Source organism: Chenopodium quinoa, unplaced genomic scaffold (assembly GCF_001683475.1).
Source record: "Chenopodium quinoa cultivar QQ74 unplaced genomic scaffold, ASM168347v1, whole genome shotgun sequence".
In the NCBI taxonomy this organism is placed as follows: Eukaryota; Viridiplantae; Streptophyta; class Magnoliopsida; order Caryophyllales; family Amaranthaceae; genus Chenopodium; species Chenopodium quinoa.
This window is the reverse complement of record NW_018745419.1, coordinates 1352198-1377958: the sequence shown is the minus strand read 5'-3', so window position 1 is coordinate 1377958 and position 25761 is coordinate 1352198. Positions and strand designations below refer to the sequence as shown.

Sequence of the window (25761 nt, the reverse complement as noted above, 5' to 3'; positions counted from 1 at the left end):
GAGGCAAAGCAATTAAACCATTCGTAAACACAATGTACAGTAGACAGCTAAAAAAAAAAAACCAGCAACAAGTTTATAATAAAGCCTGAAAGTATTCTTACTAAGCCAACTTTTTTTAAGATTCTCTGATCTTGCTACATTTTTTGAACAAAAATATTTATCATTTAAGGGAAAAAGAAGATTTCACAATTCACATAGACATTAACTTTGGACCATTATCCGGCATGCCCATACCAGCAGCTAGTTCGGCATCAAGTTGCGTGTGCGGTGCAGGTCCTAACATAATCTTCAAACTGCTCGAATGAAAATAATATTGAGTAAATATACAAACAATGATCATGCTTAGGGATGTCAATTTAATGCTTAAAACAACAAAGGAGATAAAAAGGGAAAGAAAGGTAGGGAGGGAGTAGGGGGAACTGAGAAGTCAAATGCTTAATACTCTTATAGCTGCTAAGCACTCCCCATGAGCATTGTAATGCTGTCACAAATTCACAGCCAATTAACATGTTTAACTAAAATCACCTTTTTAATACTACCTCCATTTTTTATTATGTGCAACAGAGGGTATTATTTGTGAGACATAAAATATTCCTTTGTTGCACATAATAAGAAACGGAGGTAGTAATTGCCCATAGTACTCTCTCTTGTTCATTTATTCAAAATGGGGGCACCATGCAAAATTGAAACATAATTTATTTCCAATTCACAATATATGATGGCTTTTTTTAACTGTCTTTGGACTATTATTGAACAATTGCATCACAATATAAAAAAGGAAAAAGGGAAACAATTGAGAACTCAGGAACTTGCAACACAATTGCTCAAGATAGTCGAAATCTGGGGATCATCTACACAATCCAGCAGGGTAACAGCTAGGAAAAATAAGATGAAATATATAACCGTTGGATATTAAAACAATATAAACTAACTTTCACCAATGGAGTTCATCTGCAATTCTGCATCTAACAATCAATTTATGATAGGAGGAGATTGCTTCTTAATTTTTTTTTTCCAGAACTGGTTTATCTTTCTTCCATTGATCATCCTTGCTGACAGCCCCAAGAAAGGTTTGTCCAAAGCTGCAATTCATCCTCCAGTCTAAAGGTAAGGCTTTTTCCTAACACCCTTCCAGTTGAGCGTAATAGCATTAGGCCACGGAAGACTACCACATCTGCTGTGCCCATAAACAACATCCCCTTTTTTTGGGGTCAGCATGATTTTGTAACTAGAATCACTGACAGAAAATAGTTGTTTTAACTTGCTACAAATTGTTCCATTTTTTATGGCTGAACAAAAAACCAACAAAATTGCTCAAGACATGCATAAAATTCTTTAATAAGAGCCTATGATAGGCTAGAACAAGATAATTTTTCAATTGAGTATTGCTGTATTTGTTTCATTTATCAGTAGAATATACTTCCTCCGTTTTCTTAAACTTGCAACACAGACTTTAGACACGCAATTCTAGGAGATGATTAGTGAAAGTAAACAAATTATTATATCAAAATAATTTTAATACCGCGAATAGAGAAGGGTCAGGTACTATGCGTAAAAATCTATTAAAAAAAAGGTACTATCAGTAAAAATTATTTTGATTAATTTTATTTGTTTATAATCTCAACCTCAAATTGCGTGTCACTGTGTTGCAAGTAATTAAAAATAGAGGAAGTAATATTTAGTAACATACTGACACAATGTTGTTCTATTGTACAACAAAAAGCTTTGAGATTATACATGCCCAATTATGCTTCTTTTCTAAAAATTGATCATTATTATTCCTAGAGTGTCATTGATATCCAACAAAACACTTTGTCAGAAAGATAAAACTTTTGGCTTAATTTTTGTTAGAATGATAAAACTTTTGGCTTAATTGCTATTCTGAATAGAAGTTTAATCTGATAAACAAAAGGGAGTACTTTATTGAGTTCATAAACCAGGACACACAACACTCACCCTGAATAAGAATCTCAATTTGGCCCAAGTTGGCACAGAAGGGGAACACCAAAACTCTAGCATGCAACTGGGAACAACTACTAAAAACTTCATATTTTCTTTTTTCAAGTATTCTGGTTTTTTAAGCTGCTCATATCATGATTTGTGATTTCACGGTCAGAAGAAAAGTGACAGAAAAATCTGCACCTAATATCACTTGATTAGATTGCTCTCAAGCCCATTATCATCTATCCTTTCCATCCCTGATAAAAACCCAAACTTGAAACACTTGGTTTCTCACTTCAATTACTCTTCATGGATTATACACGAATGACACTTCAATCTCTCCCTCAAATGGGTTAAAAGCCTTACGGTAACACCAATCAACAAAAGGGTCTTGTACCATCCAGTCTTCATTCTACTATAAAATCTCTTACATTCAAAAGAAGGGCGAGACATTGTTCAATATAAACATATGACTATTAATAATCTCCAACTCTTGTTTCTTTCATACAAATATTAATAAGACATAACAAAATTAACCATGGAATATCAGCATGCTTCAAGAAGCATAAACAAACTTGGTAGTTTTACATTGGAACCAACTATGATTATAAAAGGGTTCCAGGCAATAACCTAAATGACCAATGTTAGAAGACTGTTATACTGTCTCATTCTTCAAAATAGAATTCTATCTTGCACTTACTAGCATAATTATCCTGAACTATTTAACTTCAGTCCTGTATTAAACCATTGACAAAACTCAAATGCAATCATCATTTATTGACCAATTGCAGGCATTTGAACATATTTTTTTCACTAAAAACTAAAGCTCAAGCAAAGCCAACTCAAGAACCGTTTATTTCCTCAATAAACAAAACTGGCATCCATCAAATCAAATATTACAATTACTAATATCCTACATTTGGTATTTTGGTCAGTGATAAGCATTAAGCACAGCGCAATTCAACAAGGCTTCCACGTTACCCATGCTCCTAAATACTACTTTCTTCAAAGATACTCTCTAAAGGGCAATTAACCCCAAAACACCAAACTCGATACACTCACCCAAGTTATTGATGATAGCAAGCGAGGAATAAAAAAATCCAGGTCTGAATAACAAACGCAACAAATAGCCTAATCAATCTCATCATGTACGAAACCAAACCATGCACCGAAACAACAGCACTGAAGGCGAAAAAATCACTCTACATCACTGCATCATCAAGTAAAGTAATTCGATTTAGAATCTCATTCTTCCCTTACACACTAAAACCCCAGCCAACTTCACCCCATCAAAATTTCATCCCCAGCAATACAATTCCCAATTCTAATCCCTAACAATAAATTAATGAACAATTTCATACATCAAAATAAATAAAACATTCTAAAAAAAATAGATAAACTAACCCACTAACAAATTTATATTTCCCAATAAATCATAAACTAAGACGAACAAAAATAAATAAATATCAAAATCATAATTAAGAAATTGAGCAAATACAAACCGTTTCTTATGACGTTTGGACTTGAAGTGTTCATCCCTAACAGCAACATTGGAGAAGTAACGATCACAATGAAGGCAATAATACTGACCCATACCAGGTAAATCTTCATCAAGCGGCAATGGCTTTCGATTTTCATCAGGTTTCAGGAGATCATTGTAGACAATATCGTCGCCTTTAACTTCAAATTTGGAACGTCGATGAGTTTTGTGCGAGTATCTTCTCTTCCTGACGCTTCTGTGCGGGCACTTTCCTCCCATTTTCTCTCTCCTCGAGACTTCAACAATAACCAAATTGCTTGTTGTTGGTGCTGCGAAGTTGCAACAATGGAGATTTTTGGGTTGTTTTGCTGGGAAAGAGAAACCCTAGAATTAGGGTTTACCGAAAGGGAGGTAAGGCGACGAATTGATTTGGGGATGTATGGTTGGCTTGGGTTGGAATAGGATTTGGGGTTAGGGTACAGAAGAATGCTCGAATTGTGGCCCAATGCTTTTGGGGCTATTTTTTTGACCTCCTTAGCCCAATGTAAATGAGGCAATCTTAAAACCGAGATTGAACTTTTTGAGTTTGTCCCACCCGATTCGCTGTGGGTGAGTCTCCAAATAAGAGTATTCTGTATTCGACAAGGCTCGAACTTGACACATCCCTAAGCTTTGTTTGGATAGCAAAGAAGGAAGGAAAGAAAGGGGAGGGAAAAAGGAGGAAGAGAAGGGAAAAGAAAGGAAGGGGGAGGTGAACTCCATTTTCCCTCCAAATATCTCCAATTTTGGAGGGATTATGTTTATTAAAGAGAGAGGGAAAATGGAACCCTGTCTCTCCTTCCCCTTCCTTCCCCCAATTCTTTATTCAAACAAGAGAATTTATCCCCTCCCTTTCTCTTATGTTCTTTTCCTTTTATTTCTTAATATCCAAACAAAGTGTTAAGCGATATCAAGCTGCTTACCACTTAAGTCAACTCTTGTTGGTAAACCAAGATTGAATTGAAATCGAAAAATATGAACAAAAAATGTTTAAAATTAGACTTAGTTCATTTCCCTAAAATAAGATGTCCAAGTCTAAATTTTCTAAAGTATGATCTTGTTTTTTCTAATCAAATGTGGTCCGAATTAAGTATGATCCTACAATCTGGATCGCGATTCTAACAGTTTTATATTACTACATTTGTCTTATAAAGTTGAATACATTTATCACCTTTATATACTCAATCTCAATGCATTAAAGGTTATTTGGTTGTAATAATTTACAAAAGAGCAACACTATTTATACAAATACTTTCTTTGTGAGACATGTTTAACATGTGTTGAATTTGATTGTAAAACATGGTTCATATTTGATAAAGAGTTTGAATTCTCGTATTCGTAGTGCCATTAGATATGTGAGGAGCTATCCTTTAAGAGTAAACTTATTTGCACAGCACACTCTGTTGTGCTTGTGAAAGTTTCTTATAAAGGCTCCGTTTGTCTTGATGTATCAACTAGATGGTATTCTATATATCTCATCTCATGCTTAAATCTACTTTGAAATTTGATAAGGATTTTAATATATTCAAGGAAGATAACCCTGATTTTACAAGTAAGAAACTTAAGGATGGAGTTTCAACAAAATATAATTGGGTAAATGTTAAAGTGTTGGCTTTGTGTTCAAAGCAATTTGATGAGTCTACAAAGAAAATATTGGGAAGCTTGTTGTCTCTTCAAACATGCATTTTCATGAGATTTTGGAGTGTTGAATTCTTTGATAGATGAATAGGAGAGCTCTTCAAATATAGATATTTTGTGTTTAAGGAAATTACGTGAATAGGATTAGAAACAAAGCTAAAAACAATAGAAATATTATGTCAGAGTTTTACGTCTTTAGGTTGTCTGGGTATTAGAAAATAGATCGATAGTTATAGACAAAGAAGCAAAAAAAGATAGAAAATAGCCGAAAGCGCAATGCGACACACGTAGATGCATCGTAACATGCTAGAATTGGAATACCACTCTGGAATTGGCATGGCATGTTACAATTAGCGTGTCACGACAAATGTGACGTGTAGTGGCACTTTTCCTTTCTTTTTTTTTAATCGTCAATTTTAAACCCGAACTCAAAGGCAATTAATATTCCGTTGGAAATCAAGTCTACTTTCAAACCCAATTAAAATCAGATCTATGTCATTTTTTCTAGATTCTAAGATATGTCCCAATAGTGCAAGGGTGTCGGGTTCGGACTAAGTTTAGTATTTTGTTCATATCTCATTCATTTAAAATCGGAATTGGACGTATGATACATAATTGGAAAGCTAATTTTAAAGGATATCCAACTATGTAGGATTTGCATTATGAATCGCAAAATCATAATTGCTCAGTTTTAGGCTGCAGCTAGTAGAAAGGGAAATCGGGCTAAGGTTTGTGGATTTTGGGCTAAAAATAGTGTTTGGGCTATAGAAATGACTAAAGTGGCGTAAGAATGATAGAGAAATAGTATAAAAGGGCTATTTAAGTAATTCTTCAATACATTATGCGAACTAGACAAATTTAAGCATTGAATTGAAGGATGTTTAGTCAACGAGCTTTATTTGGGAAGGTATAGTTATGTGTCTATAGAGGTATTATTACTATTAATCATATCTTTATTTAAGGGGAGGTTGTGAGTCCCGCCCCCCCCGAATAGACCTTACTACCCCTCCTCCTTTAAATATGTAAAAGATATAATAAAATGATAAAAAAAAAGGTCGATCAACCAGTCAAGAAAAAAGAAAATAAAGTTCAATAAATAAACAAATAGAAATAACATCCAAAAATTATGGCAATCAAATACTTGAATCACATTATTTATATCTAAATATAAATAAATCGAACCTTTTAATTTAGGAAAATTTGTCAAAAATAAACCAACCTTTATCTTTTTAGCTCAAAATAAGCCAACTTTTTAATCAAATTTTTCACCATATGCCCCTAAGTTTTTTGTTTATTCACCATATACCCTAGAATATTTTCAAATTCACCATATACCCCTAAGTTGTTACAAAAATTCTCCTTATACCCTTGATGATTAATGATTGTTAACTTAGTTAGTAGTTATGGTTAATAATGACCCGAAATCACCTTAAATACATTCACTTACCCCCGAAACCACCCACATTTCTTTTTCCTACCCCCTAAATGTAATACCTCGTATTTTTAACGTATTTTATATATTATTTATTTAATTATTAAATATAATTTTGGGTTATTATTTTATTATGAGATTTAAATAATAGGTTTAATTTTTGGGTGACTAATTATTCAATCCGAATATAGTTCATCTTCATAATAAACCCAATCATTCTATTTTTACATTTAGGCTACCTATTCTATTATTCAATTCCATAGTTTTTCTTTTTATAAAGCCCAAACCTACCCTAAACAAACCTAGAATATAAATATTTATTCAATCCCCAAATTTTTGTCACCCAAAAGGTCAAATGGTCAAGGTAAACAACTTTCCTTTTCATTTTCTCTTTTTTCTTTCTTTTTCTTTTTTTCCCTTTCTTTTCCTTTTCTCCTTGTTTCTCACAGGAGCTGCCACCCAACACTGCCGCTGCCACCACCCCACTGCTGCCGCTGCAATCTCCGGCCAGCAGCGTTTGGCCGCTAGCCTTCCCCCTCTTAGCTTGGTTCCTTTCTTTCTCTTCCTTTTCCTATTTTCATTTATTAGTTTAGTTTTGATTTTATTGGTTTTAAAATGATTAATTTAGTATCAAATCATGCTTTAAATGATTTAAAGATATAATTTCAGATAATTAATTTGGTTTATTATTTTCAGATTTTGATATGATTAAAGTTAGGGCTTCTAATTTATTCAAGACTTGATTTTTAGGGTTCTTGTTTAAATTGATTTAGGGCTTCTGTATGCCTAATGATTCTGTTGACTAATTGGGCATAAAAGTATGTTTTGATAAAGTTTTTAACGGAGTTTTAATCAAATAATGTTGCTGGAATTTTATTTAAAGTAGTAGAATTGTGATTTTAATAAAAGGGTTTAATTACCCATTAAAGAAGAGTTGAATTAGAGGTTTTTAAAAATAATTTTCAGATTTTTATAAGCTGTTTAAAGTAAGTTTAAGTTGCTGAAAATTGTGTATACAAGGGTAATCAATTTAGTATTATTGTCCCTTTATGTATGAGACTTGGTTCGGGAATTGTTGTAGAATACTCGGCTATTTTAAGAGCTTATTTGAGGTACGTACGCGTACTCGAAAATTTATTAAGCATGTAGAACATGCTAGGATTTATTTAATTGATTCCAAGTTAGTGTCATGCTAGAAATTGGCTGGAATGGTTGATTTGAAATGAGATTGGTGATATGAATTGAATTGATTGAATTGAGAATGGTTTTGGTGATTTTTTTGTGAAGCATGATTGGTTCAAATGATTTATTTATTGGATTAATGATTGAAAATCATTGTTTGACATGTTGTATATGAACCACACTTTTATTTATGACACGATAGAAAGCATGATAAATTAAACTACATGTTAATTGAGTTCGAAATATTGAGAAGGAATTTTATTATGGTTCATATAAGTTTTATTGATGTTGTAAGCATGAGGAAAGAGCTATTTAAGTGTCTTTGTACAAAAGGAATGAATTATATTTTGGTGCCTTAGTGCAGTTAAGGTGTTTTCAACACCGAGGGATAGGATTTGTGGCGCATGCATTATGCGTTTAAGGTGTCTTTGACACCGAGGTAGTTTTAAAAAGGGTTCAACATTAAATATTATGTGGTCACTAATTATTCAAGAATTAAATTGGTATGTTTGATTGTTTGAATAATTATTATGATTAATTGTATTATGGTTTGAGAGTCATCACCAAGTCTAATAATGTGTGAATAAGGTAAAGTGAAAGAAATTACGCATCAAAACTCTTGGAACTTATATACCTTGAGTATGAACATATGAGGGGAATTATGCGACTTTATATTTGACAATAACTTCTACTAGGGGTACAAGACATTGTGCATTCCATTTTTATTATGCGCAGGAATTCCGCCACTTAGGAGTGATTCTTTTATACTGGCACGGTTAGCTCTCGTGTTAGTACCCCTTTATTGGGGCAGGTTAGGGGGAAACCCGTTCGATGCATAATCAAGCTAATTAATAAACTAGCTATGTATTATTTGTTCATTGAGTATGTGGTATGCTTATAAACAGGTGCAACAAGGTAAGTTGTGTGATGATAGGGTGAAAGCATGTTAGTATGTTTTATTTACGCTTATGTACTCAACATTGCTGATTGTGTGTTTGGATGTTTGTTTGGCCTTGTCTTTATCTTGGCCCTACGATGACCCATTTCTAATGGCGAGTAGTGGGGGACAAGTAGAGAGAATCTTTTCAGGTGATGAAGCGTGTTCATGAAGGGCATGAGTGAAGAGCGAATCATGCTTAGTTCCCAAAGGAATATGATGTGTTTTATCGCTTTGATATTTTATATTTATTTATACTTGTGAGACTAACGCAAAGGTTTTGGTATTGCTTGGTTTCAAAACGGTCCTACAATGGTTCCAAGTTGAAGGTTGACTTCGTTTTACTTTGGTTTGACTTTACTTTCGTTTAGTTGACTTTTTAAGTAGACTTGTTTGAATGTTTTTAAAGATAGACTGCCGTTGTGTGTCTTTGATATTTTTCTTAGCCTTTTTCACGGTGGCGGTGATATCTTAGATTTTCCTATTTTAAGTTTTAAACAGGGCAAAACATGTATTTAAAAGAAGGAAAATTTGACATTTGCTACCAGCGAAAGAACCGTATGTCACATTTGCTACCTGTTTAATATTTTGTTTTATTTTTCTACCACCAAAAGTTACAACAAATAGCTTTTGCTACCACTTAACAGAATCTGTTAGGATTCTGTTATCTGTTAGGATTATGTTATCTGTTAGGATTCTGTTAAGTGAGGTCCATTTTTCATTAAATAATGATTTTATTTATTTTAAAAAAATATTAAAAACATTTTTTTTAAAAAAAAAAAGAAAAAACCCCAGCCACTCAACTTCCCGTCAGCCACCCCTCAACCACCCCCCCGTTCCGGCTTCCGGCGCCCTAATAATCTCCCGACGTCGGTGACCCCTCCCCATCCCCTTTCCCTCTCTGCTTGGCCGCCCTTCCAATTCTTACCCTTAGAAATTGGGGCTTTTCAATGCACTAGGTTTTCGTGCAAAATTGGTGGCGTTGGTGGTGTTGCGGGTAGTGATTGATTGTGTGTGGCGAGTAGATGAATTGATGGTGGTGCTGGTTGCTGCGCGCGATAGCCTGAGGTGGGTTGTGACGGTTGTTGTTCGTTGCTGCTGGAAGAAGTGGTGGCTGGGATGATTTATTGCAGGTTGTTGCGAGGGTCTGCAAATTGGTGGATGCAATTTTAAGGTGCTGTTGGTGGCATGCTAGCGGCTTTGTGGTTGCGCCACTGTGGTGGCTGGCTTTGTGGTTGCGCCACTGCGGTGGTTGCTGATTATTATTAGTGTTTGTGCAGGTGGTTTGTGAATGCTTGGTGTGTTGAGGGGTGAAGGTGGAGTTGGTGGTGTTGTGGTTGGTGTGTGAATGTGGGGTTTGGGTGCCGGCGGCCGAAGCGAGAAGAGGGGAGGGGGGGCTGGTAGTGAGGGTGGTTGGAAGGGGGCTGGAAGGGAAGGAGGGTGGCTGGCACTGCAGTGAAGGCGGTTGGATGGTGGCTATGACCCCACTAACAGCAACATTGACGGAAACCATCATTTGGTAGTGAAAATATGCACCTTCAAAAACTTCTTCCTTTTTGTGCCTTTCTTTTTTGGGAAAAGTCGGTACCCTCCACAAAAAAATGACATAAATTGTTTTCTTTTTCGTGCACACACGAGTAATGTACGTTGAGTCATGTCATGTCATATCATATCGAGTTTAGTCTAACGCATGTGTTAAACACTTTGAGTCGAGTAATGACAAGTCATATGTGATAAAAACACATTAAGTCTTAATTGAGCCTTAGGACAGTCCTAAGATAATTAAAGAGATGAGCAAAGTCCTATAGTTAAAAATATAAATACATGTACAATCCTAAGAGCAAACAAGTAAGAATATTCCTGGATTTCGAAAAACCACGAATATAAATGCATGAGATTCTTCTAGGGATAAGAGGGGGTTAAGAAAAACTTAGAAATTAGAGATGAAGAGCTTTAATTTAAGCAGATTTGGTTGAAAGGAAACAACCAAGTTAAAGGTTCGGAGCGAAACCAGGTAATGAACAGCAGCAGTATAAGGAAAGAGGATTTATCTGAAAATCCCGAATGCAACGCCTGACAACGAAATTATCGCCTGGTGAGAAGCCCATCATCTGGCGACAAACAAAAAGCGCGGCAACAAGTCCTTCCAGCAGGCGCTGGTTCGGCGACAAAGTGTGGGGCCCTGTAATATGGTTATATGGACTTCGTGCAACTTCCAGGTTCCTTGGTACGCTAGTTAGCCCCTCTAAGCAACTTAACATGATCTAGTAATCAATTCAATTACAATCACATTAAGTGGTCGACTTGATAAATGATCGTCTCACTTAGCTTAAAGCGCCTAAGCATTGGCTCATCAGAGGCACCGATGTAATGGTTCACAAACAGCAGAGGCACCGGCATAATGGTTCACAAGTAGCAAAAGCGTCGACGTACTGGCATAGCGGAAGCAAAGTTCAAGCGAAGTTCAAGCGATTGACAAGAGTTGATCTTTAGTTATTTTCTTCGGAATATTATCGCAACCACTAGAGATGACTTCAAGCGAAGATATCTTCGACAACATTCCTTATCTTGCGGAGGGTTATCACAAACAACAAGAGGTGATTTCAAGCGAAGTTATCTTCGATCATATTCCCTGGCTTGGGAAGATGGTCACAAGGCGATAGAAGATCGTTTCAAGCGAAGCAATCTTTGATAGTGTTCTCTAGCTTGCAGAAGACCATCACGACGGAAATTTGAGGCAGTTACAAGCGTAGCAGTCTTCAGGCGGTATCCTCTAGCTTGGGGAATATCGTTAAAGCAGCAAGATAGTGTTTCCTAGCTTGTGGAAGGTTGTCACAACAACAGCAAATGCAACAACAACAAATCGGTTACCTTTAGAGACGTGTGCTCGACGGTGCAAGATACGCGTTTCTTAACTCTTTTATCTGTTTGCCAAATGCTAATTTGCAGGTATCGGCGTTACAAGAGTGATTTAGGATCGCAGAACGTTTTGAATCATTCTCCGTCCCTATCAATACTTTGACTTTTGTTTTCGAAACTTGCATTCCTCTAAACTCAATCAAAGTGGGGGCTTCTGTTGACACCCATTTTTGTCTCCCCAAAACCAAACCCAATGATGAGTACCTTTCACGTCGAATCATAATCGAATGAAGTTTAAGTGTGGAAAGTCTAGTGTTGCGGTTAGTTTTAATTCTTTTCTTTCTCTCTGTCTTTGAAAACCTATTTTAAGAAAACAACCAATCCAGTTTGGTTTGGTCCATGGCAAGGGTCCAATAATGGTGTACTTGAGTCAGGTTCGAAATGAGCTTTCCAACGATATATTATAAGCCCAGTTCCGATGAATAATGAGGAAGTTATGGTCAAATTACTAAACTGGGCCCGGATTGATATTTATATGCAGCCCAATGATCTAGAGGAGGGCCTAATTATGATTTATCATTCCTAATGTGATTAGGATTGATTATAGTCCTCTAGAATCTTCTAGAAGGTTCTTTTCATTCCTAATTTAATTAACATTGATAAATTGACTTTAGTTAACTTTTTAGAGTTTTAATCAGAATAAAAGAAGTGTTTTTAAGAAAAATACGATTTTGCCCTCTTGTACGGCTAAATTTTATCAAATTAAGAAAACGTGTGGAAATTTTATTTCCAGCGTCTGACGACAGGACCAGCGCCTGGCGCTATACCTGGCGTTTGGCGCTAGAGTCTAGCGTTAAGCGCCACGTGCGTTTTTGACGATGCGGTCGTGTTTTATTCTTTTCGAAACTCTGATTCATTTTTTTATCACACCCGGGTGATTTTCTCTATAAATAGCCTCCTAAAACTCCATTTTATTCATCAATTATCATCAATTCCCATCAATTTCAATTCTCTCTTTCACCAACTCTCATCAAGAATTTCGTGATTACTCTATCTCTCTCTCATTTCTAAACTAGCCTTTTGCATACAAAATTCCGCATTCACAAGATCTAGACACACCTAGCCAAGTTCGAAGTTGCCTTCGCCCTAGACGTTAAAGGTTTTAATTTTTGAGGGTTTGGTCTCAAATCTAACCTAAAATTTCTTAATCTTTATTTCATTTAATTGTTGGATTTTATATTGCCCTTGAAGTTACTAACGAGTGTATTTTGTTATTAGAAAGAGGTACGAGGCATCGAAGTAAGTGCTTTAATTGATTTTATTGATATTTTGATTTAGAAATCATGTCTAGGTTGTTATTTTGATTCCTAGTATCATGTTAGGGTGTTTTGATCTTCCTAGTATCATGTTTAGGGTAATAACTATAATTTCTAATATCAAATATGCTTATTATGATGCTTCCTATTTTCTTTCCTAATATTCATGTTAGTATCATGTTAGGGTTAAATATTTGATTTTTAATGTTTAGTGACATGCTAGGGTTTGTTATTAATCTTGTTAGTATCATGCCTAAGATCTTGCTATTATTATGCTTTAACATGATTATTATTTTTATAATTATTATTATTGTGATAATTATTATTATGTTGCTTGATTATATTTATTATTTATTTCTTGATCACGTCTTTTATGCATGTTTAAAGGGAATTTGGTACTTGTAATCACGCTTAATAAGATAATTAATAATCTTGTTTAGGGTTAATTTGATTATAATTCAAGTGATCGCCAATAATAGATTTATTTGTGCATTAATATTCAACCAACATAGATAAATAGGCTTAGGTTTATCCTATTGATTGCATGTTAGTCAGAAAGCACACATGAATACGATCAGAATAACGTAGAGGCCGGGCAGGTTCAATCTCTTTTAGGTTGGATTTGTACCTTCATCCCCAAACTACCAGTCATGGTTCCAGAACTATTAGAGTTGACGATCTCTTGGATCATTAAGGGGTGTAACCTTCACCTTGTGAACGGTTTACAAGTTCCTAAAACTTGTTGGCGACTCTTTTGCTCCATCTTCTTTCCCTTTGGACACCACCGTACTTTAGTGTATGATCACAGTGGGGTTCAAGTTTGGAGTAATGCTTGAAATATTCCCTACAATGAGAAATCCTGATCATGCGATCTATCACTCACTTGGAATTCATGTTTCTCAAGCACGGTACCTAGCACTCGATAAGAGATGCAGTTTGAGACGTGTTCTTATCAAAGATATATTCATATCAAAGACATTGGAACACTTTCCTTTTTTCACACTTTTATTGCTATTTTATTCTTTTGTAATTTTTATAAAATCACTCAAGATTTTATTCTTTGAAAATTGTATAAATTGCACACCATCCCATCCCAAGGTTTGGTAGATGTGGGTTGAAAAAAGAAAGGCCTATCGTTAGATGAGGATCAAAGTGGTTTATCAAGAAAGGATTTATATTTTTAAAAGGGCGAAAGTGATATGATATGGCCACAAGGGGTGCCTCAAATCGTTAGTATACCTTGCGCTTAGTTCGACATTGATTTAATTTTTATTTTTTTAATGCAATGTAATGAGATGATCATATGCAAGAAAATAAATGCTCATTTTATTAAAGAGAGAAAGAAAAATCCTAAAAAATAAAAACGAAGGAAAATAAGAGGGTGCCTATGCTAGACTTATTGGGGAAAGGAGGAATAAAAAAGATAGAAAAAGAGGTCACAAAATCTTGTCGCTGAAGCTCACCCCTTGTCTTGTGCCTTATCATCACTCGCTTTCTTGCCAGTTGGAGGTATGAGAAGCTTGTTATTATTGATCAAATATTGGATGGCCTCTTTTAGCTTCCAACAACTCTCAGTAGTATGTCCCCTACCTTGATGGTACTTGCAATGAGCGTTAGCATTCCAGTTGGGTGACCTATTTTTGGGTGTTGGATCTTGAAGAGGTCTAATAGGAGTGATGAGTCCATTGGCATGGAGTCAATCGAAAGCAGTATCGTAGTTCATCCCAATGGGGGTGAACTATTTCCTTAGCTGTTTCTTAGGTCTCTGACTTGCCATGGCTAAGACTCCATTGAGATCAAAGGTACTAACGTTGTTGCTAGAGTGGTTGTTTTCAGAAGAAGAAGGATTGTCATTCTTCTTTCCTTTCCATCCACTGTTGTTGCTATTGTTAGTAGCTTTTTGTTTTACAAGGTCATCTTCAATTTCAATACCTATGTCATAGACGGCCTTGAAAGTATTCAAATTATGTTGATATTTCAAATGTTTCGAATACTTGTCTTGAAGGTTCTTGATGAACATCCTTACAGACTCCTTTGCAGTAGGAAATTCATCCATATTAGCGGAAGTTTCCTTCCACTTGTTGAAGAAAGAGGTGAACCTGATGTTTTCCTTTTGCTTTAGCATCTCAAGTTGTCTATGGTCTGCGTCGACTTGGATGTTGCACTTGTATCTATCTATGAAAGCGTTTACTATGGAATCCTAAATAGAGGTCTTCTCTTTATTAAGAGAAAAGAACCAATGTTGACAAACGATTTCTAGAGATAGCGATAACAAAGAGTGAAAAATGTTCCTATCAATCCCCTTAATGTTCATTATAGTTTCAAAAGCCCTTATGTGAAAATAAAGATTGTCAGTTGGCTTGAACTTAGGGATGTCATTGGCATTGAACTTTTGCAGAAGAAGTTCCTTGTCCACTGAGACCCCTTGTGAGCTAATGCCCTAGAACTTATAGTCATTGGAAAGTTTTCTCAAGCTTTCTTCCATTCGCTGCATCTGTTGCTGTTTCGCAGGGACATTGATTTAAAGTGACATAGCCTTCATCCTTTCGGTCATATTAGCCAATTCCTGCCTAAGTGCATTGACTTCTTCTTGAGTTGCCATTATCTTCTTAGCTTTTCTCTTTTGTCAAATCAGTTTATATTAAAGTAGTACTCGGAATAAAGTGTTATCCTTGATTAATCACCCTTCTCTCCTTGACCAAGTGCTGTGAAAGGGAAGTTGGGGTAAATCCTTATTTTTTACTCAAGCTTTATTCAACATGCAATAGATGGGAAGAGAACATGGAAGAGAATAGGAATGGAATGGGCCCTCAACTCAATTGACGGAAAAACGACTCATGCATGAACCTAAAACATGGTCATGGTGACATATGCACAAAGTGTGTGCTAAGACTAGTGAGTGTAGATGAAATGTTTGACTCGTGTCCTGACCAAGTGACTATGTGCTTAGACTCAATTAAGGACTAAACATGACTACTGTCATTAATAAACTGGTTAAACTGATTAAATAAACTGATTTATTAGACTTGTCTTGAAGACTCAAGCAGAAAAACTGGACTGCCGCCAAAGCAACAGAACTGTTGCCATACGCTAATGTCCAGCGCCGGGCGAAAACATTGTCGCTAGGCGCTAAACACCAGCGTGTTGCGCCACAGTCTAAACCTTTGCGCCATTGCTGGGACATTGGCCTGGGACTGTTTCCAGTATCTTACTCTAAAGGGACAAACCTATAGTCGTACTAAGTCAGGTATGATGAATTTATTTAGACTTTAATTATTTATATTAATTAATTAATCAAGCAAAGTTCTTTAGTCATTAATTAGTTTATTCAGACTCATTCACAAATCAAACAAACGATTAGTGTAAAGACATACTTCCTCCGTTTTTATTTAGATGACTAACATTCCTAAAAAGAAATGTCACAATACTTGACCTATACTAAAAATGGAAAGTTTTTATCTACAAACTCACATAATTACACTTAATTGGACCCACTTATTATATGCTTAATAACCCTCAAATCCCCTGCTCCGTCAACCCTTCTCCATTAAAGCCCCACCTTCTCCATTAAAACCACCACCCACATCGGAATCACTCCCTCGCCGGGATCACACCCTCACCGGAAACCTCCAAAAACCACCACCCGTCCTCAAATACCACCACCCTTTCCGCCACCCCTGACCCACTGAAATTTTCCACCACATTGTGTAACAAACCACCGTAGAAAGCCACCACCTTCTCCACCATACAACCACTACCCTCTCCAAAAATCACCACCCATCACAATGTGCTACCCACAACTCACTGGAAATCATCAATTCATTTCCCTACTGCCCAATCTACCACCCTAACCCCACCTAAATATGCTACTATGCACCGATTATCCATCTCTGCAATCCTTACTCATTGGAAATCACGTACCCACTACTGAAAATCATCACCCCAATGCCACCACCAACGCCGTACCTTATCTCTATATTCTCTCTCTTTAAAACCTCTAACTATTAGATCTATAACCCACCACCACTTTCACCCAACCACTCTTTATTTTTGGTTGAAGAGAAAAAAAAGATGAAAAAAGGAAATTGAAAGGAAGCATTGGGTAGATCCGATGAATGAGAAAGAGGGTAATAGGTGGAACTTTGGTTGAAGGAGAGAGGAATTATGGTGGGGAGTGGTCATGGAAGGGACGCGTCACGGAAAGAGGGAGGATGAAGTATTCTTAGCTTCAATGTATCTGAGTTTCGGTGGTGTGAAGTGGGGTTCTGGGATAGTGGGTTAATTAATTATGTTTTATTACCTAACAAAGTTATTAAGCTATTCACAACACTTTCTCTCTCTTATTTCTTAAAATGTATGCCAAGAGTTATGGGTCATCTATTTAGAAATGGAGGAAGTATAGGTTATTCACAAGCAAGGAATGCACAAGTAGTCAAGTAAGCACAATATTATGCAATGAGTTTGCAACCAAACTATGGCTCTAGTTCTCTAAAGTTCAAGGATATGTGTTAGTCAAAAAGGGTCCATGGTTATGAGTCCGGATGCATCGCGCGGAAGCCTTACCTTTGGAAGGATTTACGTGTATGGATGGGACCCCGCAAGTTAAACTTGCTTCCACGGTTTAGTGAATTCACAAACTCGAATGTACCCGTCGTTTCCAGGAGCGTTCGATTGGGTAGATGGAGCGTGAATCCCTAGAGGCTTATGACCATATGTAGAACACATATGGGTTCAGTAAAGAGGGAAAAACTCAATCAGGAAGTAAAACCGATCAGAAAGTACTTGAACTGGTTGAAACAAGAAGGTAGATTTCTTGCTCAGTATTAGAAGAACTCGGCGCGAGACTACAGTGCCCGTTGCCAGACTATGACTCTGTCGCCAGATGACGATTATTGTCGCCAGGCGACAGAGCCATCGTATTGCGATGGCACTATTTTCTCAACACCAGTTCCTACATGCCTTAGCAGCTTTCTGTTCTTCAATTTTACAGTATTTCGCAGCGTTATTTCGATTCTAGTTGTGAAAGATATTTCCCTAATTTCCTACGTGTAAAAATCCTATGTTTTTGACGCATTACGGATGGTCTTTCTAATGCGGACCTTTTTTAAGCTTATGCCAATAATGTTAATCAAAATTAAGCACATGAAATACTTAGAACTTTTTGAATCTCATCCACTCATTCTAAATTATTGCCAAAATAAATTTCAAGAATCAAAATAGAAATCCTCCCCAGTGGAGTCGCCAAAAAACTGTAGGGAATATTTCAAGTAACCCACACTTGAGCCCCACTGTGATCATACACTTAAGCATGGTGGCGTTCAAAGGGAAGAAAGCTAGAGTAAAAGAGTCGCCAACAAGTTTTAGGAACTTGTAAATCGTTCACAGGGTGAAGGTTACACCCTTCACGATCCATGAGATCACTAACTCCTTAGTGGTCTGGAACCATGACTGGATATTCGGGGATGAAGGTACAAATCCAACCTAAAAGATATTGAACCTGCCCTAAAAATAGGCCTTTACTTTATTCTCCTTGTATTCATGTGCACTTTCTGACTAACATACAATCAATAGATTAACCCTAAACTTGTTTAATCTATGTTGGTTGAATATTAATGCACAAACAAATCTATTATTGGCGATCACTTGAATTATAATCATATTAGCCTAATCAAGATTATAAATCATCTTATTAAGCGTGATTACAAGTATAAATTCACTTTAAACATGCATAAGAGGTGTGATCAAGAAATAAAAATAGTAATATATATCAAGCAACATAATAATGACAATCATCATAATAATAATATCAATAAAGCATAATAATATTAGCAAGATCCTAGGCATGATACTAACAAGATTAATAACAAATCCTAGCATGTCACTAAACAATAAAGATAAAATCTTTAGCCCTAGCGTGATATTAACATAATATAAGAAAGAATAGGAAAAAATCTAACCATGATACTAGAAACATACATGATATTAGAAATACTAGTTATTACCCTAAACATGATAATAGGAAACAATAAAACATCCTAACATGATACTAGGAATCAAAATAATCAATGCATGATTTCTACTTCCTCCGTTTCTAAATAGATGACCCATAGCTCTTGGCACACATTTTAAGAGAGAAGAGAGAGAAAGTGTTGTGAATAGCTTAATAACTTTGTTAGGTTATAAAGCATAATTAATTAACCCACTATCCCAGAACCCCACATAACACCATCGACACTCAGATACATGGACGCCAAGAATACTTCATCCTCCCTCTTGCCATCACGCGTCACTTCAATTATGGTGGGGAGGTGGTCATTGAGGTGGTCACTTCATCCTCCCTCTTGTCGTCACGCGTCACTTCAATGTCCACCTATTACCCTCTTTCTCTTTCATCCTCTTTCATTAGATCTACCTAATTCTTCCTTTCAATTTCCTTTTTTCATCTTTTTTTTTTATCTTCAACCAAAGATAAAGAGTGGTTGGGTGAAAGTGGTGGTGGGTTATAGATCTAATAGTTAGAGGGTTTGAAGAGAGAGAATATAGAGCTAAGGTACGATGTTGGTGGTGGTGTTGGGGTGATGATTTTCAGTAGTGGGTATGTGATTTCCGATGAGTAAGGATCGCAAAGATGGATAATCGGTGCGTAGTAGCATATTTTGGTGGGGTTAGGGTGGTAGATTGGGCAGTAGGGCAATGAATTGATGATTTCTAGTGAGTTGTGGGTAGCACATTGTGATGGGTGGTGATTTTTGGAGAGGGTAGTGGTTGTACAGTGGAAGAGGTGGTGGCTTTCTACGGTGGTTTGTTACACAATGTGGTGGAAAATTTCAGTGGGTCAGGGGTGGTGGTATTTGAGGACGGGTGGTGGTTTTCGGTGGTTTCCGGTGAGGGAGTGATTCTAGTGTGGGTGGTGGTTTTAATGGAGTAGGTGGGGCTTTAATGGAGAAGGGTTGAAGGAGCAAGGGATTTGGGGACTATTAAGCATATAGTAAGTGGGGCCGATTATGTGTAATTATGTGATTTTATAGATAAAAACTTTCCATTTATAGTATAGGTCAAGTATTGTGACATTTCCTTTTTAGGAATGTTAGTCATCTAAATAGAAACGGAGGAAGTATATCAAAACAATAACAATTAAATTACTTACTTAGATGCCTCATATCTCTTTCTAATAACAAAATACACGCATTAGTAACTTCAAGGAAAATAATAAATAAAAAAATTTAATTGAATAATTGAAATAGAGATTTGGGACAAAACCTTCAGAAATTATCAATCTTTCATGTCTTGGGCGAAGGCATCTTCGAACTTGACTAGGTGTGTCTAGAACTTGTGAATGCGGAATTTTGTAAAAAGGGAAGGTTTAGAAAGAGGGAGGAAGAATAAGCTTCTAGGTTAGAGAGAGAAAGAATTTAAAAAATTATGGGACCCTTGAAAACGGAGGCCAAGGACCCTATTTATAGAAAAATAGTTCAGAAACTGATAGAAAAGAAATGAAGTTCCATTCGAAATTAAAAACCTCCAGTCGCGAATGACAGGAACCAGCGCCTGGCGACAGGCTTGTCGCCTTGTGCTGAGTAAGAAATAAAACGTGCTTTGTATGCAGAATCCTCTTTTTAATATGATTAAGCAGTAAATTCCACGTTTATCAAATTAAAACCGGGTTTATCATAAAACACTTATTTTATTCCAAGTAAAACTCTTTAAAATATAATTATCAATCCTAATTCCATTAGAATTTAAAATAACCTTCTAGATTATTCTTGAAGATTAAAGTAAATCCTAATAACTTTAGGAATAATAATTAATAGGCCCTCCTCTAGATTATTGGGCCGCATATAAAATTCATTTCGGGCCCAATTTAGTATTTTGGTCATAACTTCCTCAATATTCATCGGAATTGGGCTTATACTATATCGTTGGAAAGCTCTTTGCGAGCTCAATACAACTACACTATTATTGGACCATTATCATGGACCAAACTAAATTGGACTGGCTATTTTCATAAATAGAGTATATTTTCAAAAATAGAAAGAGAGATATTTTAATAAAAACAACCACATCACTAGACTTTCACAGTTTCACTTCGTCTGATAATCAAATGACGTGAAAGGTATTCATCACTAAGTTTGGTCTTGGGGAGCCACATTTGGGTGTCTAAAGTAGTGAAAGCCCGCTATGATATGATAAATTGATTCATTGATGATTGATTATTATGTTTTACAATGGAATATTATTTATTGGTGAACCTAAGCCCTAGGCTTTTATTAATTGATTCCTCTTTAATTTATTCTTCCCTACTTTTATTCTCCTTAGTTTATTTCCTTATACAACAACAAATTTGGTTACTTGATAATCTAGATTATATTAATTAATTAGGAATAAAAAGACTCGTTTACTTGTGGATTTGACCCTACTTCTCTATCTATTATCAGTTCATGGTTTTAGTAATTAATTTTGATTAGGTGATACGACTTTAGCCTCTCAAAATTTGGCGCCGTTGCCGGGAAAACAATTTAATTTTTATTTCTGGTTATTATTAGAGTCTAGATTATTATTAATTTTCTCTTTTTATTCCTTAAGAATTGAAAATATCCATGCTTATGCCACTTCAAGAGTTATATGATTTTTATGCAACACCTAATTATTGTTGTTGTCAACGTCTTTGACATGAAAATCCTGAATGCCCTTATAGTGAGTTTTTCGTGCGTGCTCTTGATGGTTTTAGAGTCTTTCCATATACATATGATCATATTCGGATTGATTAGTTGCTAATGAAAGTTATTGGAAGGATCTTGATGAAAATGTCTATGGACACTATAATAATAAGAGTACTATTAAGGATGAAGAACCCGTTATAGAATTTGTGGTTGAAAAATCATTGGTTGACGAATCGGTGATTGAAAAATCATTAGTTGTAGAAACGGTGGTTGAAAATTCCTTTGTTTATAATGAGGTTATTTGTGAGGGTAAAATTTTCAAGTCATTATTGGATGATAAAGACAATGACTACCTCCATTTTCGTTCTATTAATTCTAAATTCTTAGCGGAGGAAGTAGAAGGTTGTGGTATATTTTCTTATCTTTCTTTTGATTTTTCTTTTTACCTTGAGTTTCCTTTATATGCTCCTAATTTTTTCTATGTAAAGATAAGTGTACTTATTTTTAAGCCCTATCTAGTGCTTAATGAAATGTTTGCGAGAGCGTTTGATAAGTTACTCAAGGCATTGAATTCCTCCGATCGAAAGAAAAAGTATGGTTGAGAGGGACCTTGATAAACCAGCGCTTTGCAGGAGGCAACCCGTACTTTATTTTTTTTAGCTTAGTTTTTTTCTTACTTTTGTGTGTTTTATTTTTGTTTTGTTTTAGCGAGGTAAGGAGAGTATATCTTATGATTGTAGGTGTTTGTTTTTGTGCAGATTTTGATCTAGAGAAGGCCTCATTCACGTTGGACTGCTATTGGGTTCGACCGGGCAGAGGTCGACCCGGTTGGGCGCGGGTACGCGGCAGCAGAATTTGTGAACTTCAATAGGCCAATGCTTTTGTGTTTCTTATTGGATTTTTGGCGTGTGACCCATCGTTGTAAAGCTCTTCAAGTCTACTTTTCGATGCAATTAGAATCACTGCATTATCACTTGTATATTAAAAGTTATGATCAAAAGAGTACACCTGACTTAAATTTGGACTTTTTCCCACTAACACTTTGTTTCATTCTTGCCCAAATTTGTTCCAAAGAGATGCATTGAAATCCTTGAGGCTTTGGTGACACTGATGTGGTGATGATGAGGACTAGCCACCTTGACTACTAGCTTCCCTTTAAGACAATGAGGACCTTGTCGAATTTAGCTTGGGGGGGGGGACGTAGATTAGTAGTATTAGAGTATTAGTTTCTTTTGTTTTTCTTAGCTTTATTATTTCTCCGTGTAGGGAATATTTCAAGCATTAACCCAAACTTGAACCCCACTGTGATCATACACTTAAGCATGGTGGCGTCCAAAGGGAAGGAAGCTAGATCAAAAGAGTCGCCAACAGGTTTTAGGAACTTGTAAACCGTTCACAGGGTGAAGGTTACACCCCTTAACAATCCATGAGATCGTCAACTCCAATAGGTCTAGAACCATGGCTGGTGTTCGGGGATGAGGGTACGAATTCAATCTAAAAGAGAAAGAACTCGCCCTATAAAATAGGCCTCTACTTTATTCTAGTCGTATTCATGTGCGCTTTCTGACTAACATGCAATCAATAGGTTAACCCTAAACATGTTTATCTATGTTGGTTGAATATTAATGCACAAATAAAACTATTATTGGCGATCACTTGAATTATAATCATATTAGCCTAAACAAGATTATTAATTATCTTATTAAACGTGATTACAAGTACAAATTCCCTTTAAACATGCATAAAAGGCGTGATCAAGCAATAACAATATAAACATCAAGCAACACAATAATAAGCATAATCATCAAAATCATTAAAATAATAATAATTAAATTAATCATGTTAAAGCATAATGTTAATAGCAAGATCCTAGGCATGATACTAACAAGATTAATAACAAACCCTAGCATGTCACTAAACAATAAAGATAAAATATTTAGCCCTAACATGATATTAGGAAAGAAATAGGAAGCATCATAATAATATCAGAATTATTAGTTAACCCTAAACATGATACTAGGAAGCAATAAAACATACTAACATGATACTAGGAATCAAAATAAAATAACCTAAGCATGATTTCTATATCAAAATATCAATAAAGCAATTAAATTATTAACTTTGATGCCTCTTACCTCTTTCTAATAACAAAACACACACGTTAGTAACTTCAAGGAAAATAATAAAATTAAATAATTAAATAATTGAAATAGAGATTTGGGACCAAACCCTTAGAAATATTAAACCTTTCACGTTTAGGGTGAAGGCAACTTCAAACTTGTTTAGGTATGTCTAGTGCTATGTTTGAGGAATTGTGTTTGTAAAAGGCTAGGCTAGAAAGAGGGAGAGAGAGAATAAGCTTTAGCTTAGAGAGAGAAAAGAATAAGAGAATTCTAGTTATTGAAAAACGGAGGTCGAGGGACCCTATTTATAAGAAAATAGTCCGGAGTCGATAGAAACAAATCAGAGTTTGAAAAGGAATAAAACATCTTCTTGTCGCCAACGACAGGGCTTGTCGCCAGGTGCTGCACTGCAGCGCCAGGCGACGAACCTGTCGTTTGGCGATGCAGAAGGTTTTCAACGCGCTTTCAACGCAGAATCTATTTCTCGATAAAATCGAGTCGTAAAATCAGTACGAAGGGTAAAATCGCCCAAATAAAACTCATAAAAACAATTTTCAATCCTAATCCAATTAGGATTTAAAAAACCTTCGAGAAGATTCTAGAAGACTTTAATCAATACTAATAGCTTTAGGAATGATAATTCATAATAGTCCCCCCTCTAGATCATTGGGCCGCATATAAGAACCAATCAGGGCCCAGTTTAGTATTTTGGCCATAACTTCCTCATTATTCATCGGAATTGGGTTTATAATATGCCGTTGGAAAGCTCTTTTCGAGCCCCATCTAACTACACCATTATTGGCCCTTGTCATGGACAAAAATGAACTGGATTGGCTATTTTCATAAAATAGAACAGGTTTTCGAAAACAGAAAGAAAGATTTTTATTAAAAACTAACCACAACATTAGAATTTCCACACTTTCCCTTCATTCGATTATGATTCGACGCGAAAGGTATTCATCATCGGGTTTGGTTTTGGGGAGACACAATGGGTGTCTACAATCCGTATTACTATTTTCTTTACTTTAGTTTTGAGATTTCTTTTAGTTTTCTTTCTATTTCTACTCTTCGTATCAATTTTATTATTTTGTTCTCTTATTACTTTAATGCTATTATTCTCTTTATCTTAATTCTTGCTTTTTACTTTGCTCTATTTAATTGCTTTGATTAGTTTAGTTTTAATTATGTATGAGTAGTTTTATTTATAGGGTTTGTGGGGATCCATAAATAATATGTAGGGGTAAATTATTATTGTTGATTGTCAATACTTGATTGATTTCCTATTGATTAATTTAATGCTATTCAATTAGATTTGGCCAGATTTAACTTGTATGAGTTTAGCAATATTGATTCGAGATTCGAGAGATGAAAATTGATGTTTAGACTTAGTTTCAATGGGTAGACTAATTTATAAATGGTTAAGTCGAGAGTCGATAGATGAGATTTATTACCGGTAGATTAACTCTGTGATTGTAATACGTAGCGAAAGCCCTTTATGATCTGATTAATTGATGCATTGATGATTGATTATTATGTTTTACGCTGAGAATATTATTTATTGGTGAACCTATGCCCTAGGCTTTTATTAATTGATTCCTCCTTACTTTTATTTTCCCTACTTTTATTTTCCTTAGTTAATTCCTTTTACAACAACAAATTTGGTTACTTGATAATCTAGATAATATTAGTCAATTAGGAATAGAAAGACTCGTGTCCTTGTGGATTCGACCCTACTTCCCTATCTATTATTAGTTAGTTGTTTCGGGAATTACTTTTGATTAGGTGATACGACTTTAGCCTGCCAATCCTGATATTCTTATCACAAGCCTTTTTACAGGCAACCTAAGCAACATGTCAACTAATCTCAATTCCCTCCTTCTTTATCAACTAACCCTTTTTTTATCTTTTAAAAAAAAAAACTAATCCTTAACGATTTCCATGGATTCTGAATAAAATTTTTAAAATTTTTTGTTTATGTTTAAAAATCAGGCTACATTATAAAGACGGTGTACAATGTTGAAATGGAATTGCGATTTGGGGAAAGAATTGCTGCGCTTTTGTTTTCCAGGTAGATGACTGAACCCTAACTTGCTTAAACGTTTATTAAGTGAAAAATATTGTTGTTAGATCATCTGTAACTTATTGTGTGTTTTT

At 35.6% G+C, this 25761-nt stretch overlaps 1 protein-coding gene across 3 annotated transcripts; it reads right to left on the bottom strand.

Annotated features, from left to right (window-relative positions):
• On the bottom strand, positions 1-3887 carry LOC110713518 (zinc finger protein 593-like). 3 transcript variants are annotated; one of them, XM_021891963.1, is made up of 2 exons: positions 3444-3872; positions 1-293 (listed from the first exon to the last, which is right to left on the bottom strand). In XM_021891963.1, exons 1-2 carry the CDS (start codon positions 3698-3700, stop codon positions 191-193), a joined length of 360 nt encoding a protein of 119 aa, XP_021747655.1. In that variant the 5' UTR covers positions 3701-3872; the 3' UTR covers positions 1-190. The 3 variants fall into 3 exon arrangements, with proteins under 3 accessions (XP_021747655.1, XP_021747654.1, XP_021747656.1); XM_021891962.1 differs by lacking the exon at positions 1-293 and adding an exon at positions 680-1237 and having other exon boundaries at positions 3444-3887; XM_021891964.1 differs by lacking the exon at positions 1-293 and adding an exon at positions 680-1174 and having other exon boundaries at positions 3444-3885.
• Between the last annotated feature and the right edge of the window lie 21874 nt (positions 3888-25761).

What these genes read in the sequence shown, in the direction of transcription:
- LOC110713518 (XM_021891962.1), bottom strand. Translation starts at nt 3,700, where the DNA reads ATGGGAGGAAAGTGCCCGCACAGAAGCGTCAGGAAGAGAAGATACTCG. An exon ending in TCCAAACGTCATAAGAAACG is followed by an intron (nt 1,238 to 3,443) that starts GTTTGTATTTGC and finishes ATTTTCTGTCAG; the next exon opens with TGATTCTAGTTACAAAATCA.